This window comes from Hylobates moloch, unplaced genomic scaffold (assembly GCF_009828535.3).
Source record: "Hylobates moloch isolate HMO894 unplaced genomic scaffold, HMol_V3 SCAFFOLD_16, whole genome shotgun sequence".
Classification (NCBI taxonomy): domain Eukaryota; kingdom Metazoa; phylum Chordata; class Mammalia; order Primates; family Hylobatidae; genus Hylobates; species Hylobates moloch.
The window spans coordinates 14,848,836-14,857,340 of record NW_026652291.1 but is presented as its reverse complement, the minus strand read 5'-3'; the positions used below and the strand labels follow the sequence as shown (position 1 = coordinate 14,857,340).

General features: G+C 44.4%; 1 protein-coding gene and 1 long non-coding RNA gene across 6 annotated transcripts in view; one reads left to right on the top strand and one right to left on the bottom strand.

Annotated features, from left to right (window-relative positions):
- Window positions 1-8,505, bottom strand: part of TTC7B (tetratricopeptide repeat domain 7B) — a 245,935-nt gene that overhangs the window by 101,426 nt on the left and 136,004 nt on the right. For all 5 annotated transcript variants that reach the window (XM_058429401.1, XM_032179321.2, XM_032179322.2 and 2 more), the window contains 2 exons: window positions 5,056-5,128; window positions 2,150-2,310 (listed from right to left, as the gene is read on the bottom strand). In XM_058429401.1, coding sequence (XP_058285384.1) covers window positions 2,150-2,310; window positions 5,056-5,128 — 234 coding nt within the window. The remainder of the gene's footprint in view (window positions 1-2,149; window positions 2,311-5,055; window positions 5,129-8,505) is intronic.
- On the top strand, window positions 345-6,995 carry LOC116484518 (uncharacterized). Its single transcript, XR_004252619.2, has 5 exons — window positions 345-827; window positions 2,852-3,105; window positions 4,878-5,085; window positions 5,359-5,516; window positions 6,479-6,995. It is a non-coding gene; the product is annotated as an uncharacterized LOC116484518 (long non-coding RNA).

Below are 8,505 nucleotides of genomic sequence, written 5' to 3'. Positions count from 1 at the left end.
GTGTGTGTGTGTGTGTGTGTGTGTGTGTGTGTGTGTGTGTGTGTGTGAGAGAGAGAGAGAGAGAGAGAGACAGGGAATGACGCTTTATAAATATTGATGAGAGACACTGAATTCAATTAAATCAGGTTGTACTTTACCGATGGTTAAATGATCGAATATTTTTTAAAGTGCTTTAACCATTTTAAGGTTGCATGGGATAAACAGCTTGGGGTGAAATCCAGAAATATAGTTGGTGTACAAAAGAGCAAGTTTGAGATCTGCAAGAAGTAAAACACTGCAGCAAAGCTCTTTAATTCACTCTGCATAAATAGCTGAGCCTACAAAAGAAATCTCTAGTCAGAGGTTTCCTGGATTTTAACAAGAATTCTCTCGATGGGAAGAAGTGCCCTTTTCACTTGAAGACAAAGAAATGTTTGTAATGGAAATGTGTGAACCAATTTTCCAAGGAGAGCTGCTGAAAAGCGCTGATTAAAAACACAGTGAGGTGATGAGGCAGTGAAATAAAGCCAGAGCTGACCCACTTAAAGTTTGTGGCTGTACTTCCTTCTCAAAGTGAAGAGAGCAACCCTGGGCCACCTTCTACATTCTTTCCCTTCTCCCCAACCCCAAGCAGTCCCTGCCCCCTTTACTGACCCTGCAACCCTGTAGACAGTCAGAACCTTCCAGCGTGCAGGAATGTTTACTATTTCTGGCCATTGTGTACTGGTTACTAAGCTACTGCCACTGAGGATGAAATGGTAACCCAGTAGCCCAAAAGACAAAGTCCTTCTCAACAAAGCCTAACCAACAGGCAATGGATTACAGTGATTCAGAGGAAAGATAAGAAGGTAGGTGGATGATTCTAGCATATGAAAGTTTACATTGATAGTTCTTAGGTTATGTATAATATTGATTAAGAACTTCCATTTCCTAGAGAATAAAACTAAGACACAGAGAGGGAAGGTATCTTAATCAAAGTCGCCTAAAATAGGAGAATCACCGAGAGCTAGTGGAAGCCCTCAGTAACTCAGGACAAACAAGCTATAGAGCCCGGTTTCCCAGGTTTCAGCCATTGGAGTTTAACATCACTTCTGCCATATCCAAGTATATCTGTGTTAGTATTTACTTAATATTTTTCTTTAAATTGACTTGGAAAATTCTTAATAGCCCCCTGAGCAATAATTTTCATCAAATCACTACATTCTAATGTACATTTAAGAATGTGTGTATCTAGGCCGGGCACAGTGGCTCATGCCTGTAATCCCAGCACTTTGGGGGACCAAGGAGGGCAGATCATGAGGTCAAGAGTTCAAGGCCAGCCTGACCAACATGGTGAAACCCCGTCTCTACTAAAAATACAAAAAATTAGCCGGGTGTGGTGGCAGGCGCCTGTAGTCCCAGCTACTAGGGAAGCTGAGACAGGAGAATCGCTTGAACCTGGGAGGTGCAGGTTGCAGTGAGCCGAGACCATGCCACTGCACTATAGCCTGGGCAACAGAGCGATATTCTGTCTCAAAAAAAAAAAAAAAAAGGAATGTATAACTATTAAAAATGTTCATCCACAGTCCATCTAAAATTGTCTCATGTGCTCCAATGTTACACACTGGGAAAGAGTGGATAAAGTATTTTAAATAAATAAGGATGACCTGATGTTAGGATGACCTAACAGCCAAAGTTTTTTTTTTTTTTTTTTTTTTTTTGCTTTGTTTTGTTTTTTTGAGATGGAATCTCGCTGTGTCACCCAGGCTGGAATGCAGTGCAGGGGTACAATCTCGGCTGACTGCAACCTCTGCCTCCCAGGTTCAAGCAATTCTCCTGCCTCAGCCTCCCGAGGAGCTGGGATTACAGGCGCCCGCCACCACACCCAGCTAATTTTTATATTTTCAGTAGAAACAGGGCTTCACCATATTGTCCAGGCTGGTCTCAAACTCCTGACCTCAGGTGATCCACCCACCTCGGCCTCCCAAAGTGCTGGGATTATAGATGTGAGCCACAGTGCCCAGCCCTAAATTTGTTTTTAGTATTAGGAAAAAATAACAGTAAAGGGGATTTTATATTATTGACTGCCAGGGTGTCCGTGAGGGACTTAGACAGATTGGAGAGAAGGCAGGGGAATAAGTAAATTTAATAACTTCTGAGTAAGGGAAAACCGAAGCCCAGGATCACTTACATGAAATTTTCTGGGTACTCGCTCAGGGCCATGTCGATGATGTTCAGAGCGTCATGGTAATGCTTCTGTGCTGACAGCAGGAGGGCAAGGAGGTGCAGGGAGTTGGCATCGTCACCTTGAAGCTGAAGAGCTTGGCGGACATACCCCAGGGCCTCTGGGATCTAGTTTAAAACAAAACCAAAAAAGGTTTTACACACACACACGCGCGCATGCACACACACACACACACACACACACATGTGCGCGCGAAAGAAGCCATCTTTTCAATGTCTGATTCTCTTCAAATATCGAGTTGTTTCACGTTGTGCCTCATTCACATTTTAAGCCAAATCTTTATGGCAGCCCCAGGATATTAACCACAAACATGAAAGCAGAAGCCACCTTCAAGACATTCTGACTGACAGTGATACAGGAGACCCTGTTTCTCTACATAGCTGCCAATACTGCTCCAAGTCTTTCCCTTCTCCCTGAGTAAACACTTTCTCATTCTTTCCACAAAACTGATCTACTTTTGATTATGCCCAAGATGATTTTGCTCTAAGTGGAGACAAATACAAAGTGTCAGAGGTTTTTAGTGGAATTAAACTGCCTTAGCTGAACTGTTCTCATTTTTTCAAGTATTACTGAAATGAAAGTGCTTAATAAGTTATAAAACCTTTAACAGAGCTTTCTGAGTGATCAGAGGCCTGTGATTCTTTTCAGTTTCCTTTGTCTTGGACCTCCATTAGACATCAAGGAAACATGCCAAAAAAGTAAACAACAAAGGCCCCACACCTTTCCAAACTACAACCCAAAATAAGTTGATCTGAGAAACAAATTGCAATGCCACATGCAAAGCAGATGTGTCCAAATTCACGTAGGACCAGACACATCCTGAACCTTTAAATGCAACAGCTGTTCAAGACTTTCTTCAAAATCATCCAAGCACAAGGGTTGATAAAATGCACACAAAATGGGTATTTGACACCCTGGATTCCATGCAGGTTTGGCAGTAACCAGGGAGAATTAGAACCCGAAGCTGGATTTCGAAATAGAGCTCTGGACTGAAGCATTCTTGCACAACCATCCCACAGACGCCTTCAGGTCTTGCTCCAACTCCAGTCCTCTGTGGGGCCTCTTCTCAGCTCTCCTGCTTTTTCCCAAACCCTCAGTAACCTCCCTCCTTAGTAGAAGGCTATGACTTCTCTTTCCCAAAGCAACTACTTTTCCTCAATGAACTTCTTTTCTTGATGGATTTAGGTTATAACTGCTGGCTGTGGAGGCTTTCTGCTTTGGAACCACAGACTCACAGCTCTCACAGTTGGAAGGGAGACCATTCACCCCAATCCTTCAGTTACAAGGAGGAAGCTGAAGTCCTGGGAGGTGAAATGGCTTGGGCAAGGTCAACCCAGCTATTGAGTGTCTGACAAGGGAGTGATTCCTGTCCATCCTCTCCTCCTGGTCCCCCTCCCCTGGGGAAGCAGGGAAACACTCCCTCGACGCTCTGGTGTTCTGACACTACATGCCCACAAAGGCTGCTGCCACAGCCACAAGGCTCCATTTACTCATCCTTCCCCAGGTGACAACCTACTATGTGAACAGCACTCAACCTGGTATTGATGGGTGGGTCAAAAGGCACAGCATAGGCATGACGTTGATTTGTAGGGATGACCAGAGCAACCAGGGACAAACTGATAACAGGGATCAAAATGATGTCTTTAAGGGATAGCTGCCTTGAAGGAATTCAAAGCTGGTTCCTTCATTTAGCAAATATTCCCGAGTGCTGAACACATGTCAGGTGGCATTCCAAGTGCCAGGGTAAAGCAATGACAATGACGGGCACGGGTTCCTGGAACCTACAGTCCAGTGAGAAAGATAGATACTGAACAAGAAAGCTGGGCAAAAGGAAGAAGTGCAGGCTGCTACAGGAGCAAGGCTTCACGGAGGAGGTGAGAGAAGCTGTCGGTGTAGGGGAGAGATCAGATGGTCAATCAATGCCCACACCTGCTGCAGAAGCCCAGCTGTGAGCCACAGTCAGGTGACAGGACCTTTAGAGGGGAGGTATCTTGGTTTCCTCAGTCCCTAGGTTGCCAATGGAAGCCACTTCTCAATGCCATTCCCAAGCAACCAGGAAGACAGGTGCATACCTCAGCCCAGGCCTGCCAGGGGAATGGCATGTCTGGAGAGCTGACCTTTGAATCACCCTCCCAGTCAGCACTCAGGAATGTGCTGGGGTTGCCACCAGTGTCTTGCACCTGGTGGGTGGGCAGGCATGTGGCCAACATCCCCAGAACAGCTGGGAGGGGATAGGAGGGTTTTGGGAATGGCAGAGGCAGCACCTAAAAGATGCCTTTGGGAAGATGAAGGCTGGCAAAACTTGCCCCTCCCGCAGGGAGATAGTGTTACGTCCCCTTTTTCAAGTAGCCACCGTGTGTAACTGTTCATGTTTTCCACGTATTGTAAAGGACCTAGTTCTTTTGTCTCTGCCTGCTGGCATCTTCCTGCCAATCAATGATACCCTTATGACAACCAGACCCCAATCAGTGGCTAAATCCCCACCATGCAGCTCAGCACTGGGTTCTGCTACCTGGTTCCTGTTGGCAAGAGACAAAGGCTCTTTGATGACTCCTGGGTTCAGGGTATATGCCATGTGCTGCTCCTCAGGTTGCCATCTGACCCTAGCTTGGGCCCTCCAGCTGTGTGGATTTAATGTCCAATAGCAGAGCCTGGAACTCCTGTGTCTTCATAGCTGATGCTCAAACCAACCAAAACACCAGGCTCTTTGCTGAAACCTCTGAAGGGTTCCTGGCTCCACGTCAGCCTCAAGGGAATAAAGGAAGATCACCTACCACTTCAAACCGAAGAGCTGAAGGAGTTGTGTCAAGATACAGAGTGCAGCAAGTATAGGAAACATTAGAGAAACTGACCTGTCTGGAGATGGCAAGCTGCAGAGCCAGGTAGAAAGCTGCTTGGTGATCTGTGGGTGACAGGCTGTGGGCCCTGAAAAAGTATTTATGGCTATTAGTACATGGGAGAGGAGGCCATTTTTACTTTCCCTATCAAACAAGTCTTCTCCACATTTGCATTCTTATACTAAGGCCCCATATTTATTTAACTATGTAATGCTTCATTTAAAACCTTCTTCTTTGTCCACCTACACATGTAAACAGTTTCCCTCTTACCACTGCATAAAGGTACAGAACAGGAGTGCGTTTCTGTGTTTTGTCTAGCATCTAAAATGGCAGCCGAAGCTTGTCGGCTTTGTGGAGGGCCTCGAGGTGAAGAATCCATAGGCCCTGTGGTCTGTTCTCCCCAGCAGATGGGTCTCTGTGTCATGCTGGGACACAGTGAAGCCATGTGTGCACTTGGCAAGGCGATGGCTGCTTTGGTTAAGTTTGGCTTGGCCTTCCTTAATGCTACTTTATCCAAATTTCTAGATTTCAGAGAAACCATATGAAAATCAAAGACCTAGCTTTGCTTATAAAATGAGGTTTTGGTTTTTGGTGAAAAAAGGGAAGAGAAAGACACTCATTCAGTCTTTTGAAGCTTCTACAAAATTCCATGCCGTTCACTGATTTATTCCAGATACCTGTGATGTGTAAGAGTGTGGTGAGACACTAGGCTGAGTTTTAAGAACTGGCCTTTGACGTCAGATGGAAAGGGACCATACTGGCCTCCTAGCTGATTGCAAACGTGCTCTTCTCTGCTTCTATGTGGAAGTCATTTGTATTTCAGCATAAGCAACTCAAAATGTGACTGCGTACAAGACATAATTCTGTGTTTAACAGTATGCTGGGAAGAGAAAAACAAACTTCTACTTTCTTTAAAAGGCACCATGGAGCAGACTAATTAGGTGGGACCCAGATAGTAAACAAAACTTCATGCTGTTGTGTCAACATTCTGTGATTAAAGGAGGATCTTCTACCAGCAGAAAACAAATTCGAGATAAAAAAGAAAACCAAATCATCATGGATTCAACTGTGGCAAACAGGCCAAAGATGGCTTTCTACAATAATAAGGCCTTTTAATTGGATTGTCTGCTGCAGGGAAGGGAGCTAACAAGCCTCCCAGGTGTTTGCCATCCAGAAAATATGCTAAGTTCACTAATTTAGGGCATTGTTTATGCAAATGTGCAGGTCCAGGGTGAAGCAAAGCTGATCTCTGTCCTTATATTAATCTTAAGAGCAAAGCACCTAGACTTCCATTCCAGGGGAATCTTCACTTGGCCTCAAGACATAGCCTTAGGACTTTTCTTAGCTTAGTTGAAGAGGCTGAAGCTGATACTGCCTGTGTTATCCTTTTACATGCCTTATTTCTCTTTTTTTCTTTTCCTTTTTTTTTTTTTTTGAGACAGGATCTTACTCTATCACCCAGGCTGGAGTGCAGTGGCATGATCACTGCTCATTGCAGCCTCAACTTCCCAGGGCCCAAGCGATCCTCCCATCTCAGCCTCCCAAGGCGCTGGGACCACAGGCGCACTCCCCATGCCCAGATAATTTATAGAATTTTTTGTAGACCCGGGGTTTCAATATGCTATCCAGGCTAGTCTGGAACTACTAGGCTCAAGTGATCCTCCCACTTTGGCATCCCAAAACGCTGGGATTACAGGCATGAGCCACCACGCCCAGCTACTAAATGTCTTATTTCTAAGGTCCACTTAGTATATAGCAGCTTTTATAATTTTACAAATATTGACTTTCCATGAATTTGTACATCAAAGAATATTTTTCTTTGGTGTTTATAAAAGTGAGATTGAAAAATCATGGTTTCTTTCATAATTATTCAGGAAAAAGAATACACAATTATGAAGAAACTTTTTAGATTTATCTTCTTTCACAAATAATAAAGTTTACACAACCCTCAAAAAGAACTTCTTAGAGTTATAATTTTCTCAGTTCAATTCATATTCTTCACGAATAAATCAAGTCATGGTTGCCTCTATGCAATACCAACCAACTGAAGAGCTGGCAATGATCTGTTGAGTTGAGGGTGTGTATAAAGATAGTTCTGGCTAAAGGCCCCGTGCTGGCCTCATCAAATGACTTTTCTCTGTTAACCACAGCACCGTGAAAGGAACAAACCAGAAGTGCTAGAGATTTTGGTATTTCTGGAGTGGATTAGGGCAACATCTGAAGGATTTCCAACTTGGCTAATGATGCATATTCAACTGCCAAATTTCTAATGAGGCACAACTGAAACATACACATTTTAAAAACCTTATTTCTACAATTTGGCTAATGAATTCAACTGACCACTTTACCCTCTGAAGGAAAAAAGGAAATAAGGAAAATGCCAAACAAAACAAGAAAAAGCTCCCTGTGTTGATCTCAAGTAGATGCTAAAATACTTGCTTCCTGTGGAGCAACTTCAGCAGCTAAGCTTCCTGTGGGAAAGCCCCTTTGGTATGCCACAGGCAACTCACGGGACAGAAATCCTCAGGCCAGGCAGATGAGAGAGAGGACATTAGCGATCAGAAAAACTGCAAGCCTTCTGAACTCTGTAAATGAATCTAAAGCAGCCTCATAAACTCCGTGCCCGTATACTGAACACCTGGCTAGACTGCTCAGAAATACCTAAAAGACCTAAAAATGTCACCACAGGGATGCTCACAAAATGCTTCCCTTATCAGAGCACCTCCACATAATTAATTCAGTTTCTCTCCCATGAAGAAGAGCCCACTCATCCTTTTATCCACTTACCCACCTATCCACCCATCCAACCACCCACCCATCCATCTATCCATCCATCCACCAGCCAACCATCCACCCACCGACCCATCCATCCACCATCCATTCATCCATCCATCCACACTATGCAATATCTATAATGTGATGCCAGGCCCTATGCTAACTTCTGGGGAGCATGGAGATGAATCATGCTAGTGCCTTTCCTTGATGAGCTCCCACCTCTGCCCCAGAGGGAGAGACCCAGAATGACCATCATTACAGTGTAGTGGGAGCAGTGCCCAGAGATAGGCATGCTGGGCTGCTACTGGAAAGCATCGCATGGGCTTCCCAGATCACCTGGCTAGAGCCCAAGGATGTTGTGGCATCTACCCCAGGGCTCTCCTAGATTCCATTTCCAACATTCTCTAGAGCTGAACCAAGAATATAGAGAAGGCTGATCAATGTTGACCCTAGTCCATAAGGCACATATCTTGTAACAATAATAACTACAATTTGTGAAGTTATCAACTATTAAGCTTCTTGTCCAAGAACAGCCAGCAAATGAGAGAAAGCCAGAACCTTGCTGCCTTGTTTAGCCAATTCTCCTTGAATTTCCCTTCAGTCCTGATTACAGGGGCCATGTGCATTAAGGTTTTTAAAAAGTGCAAACCCTGGTTAAATCTATTGTTCAGGAATCTCTTGTTAGTAACA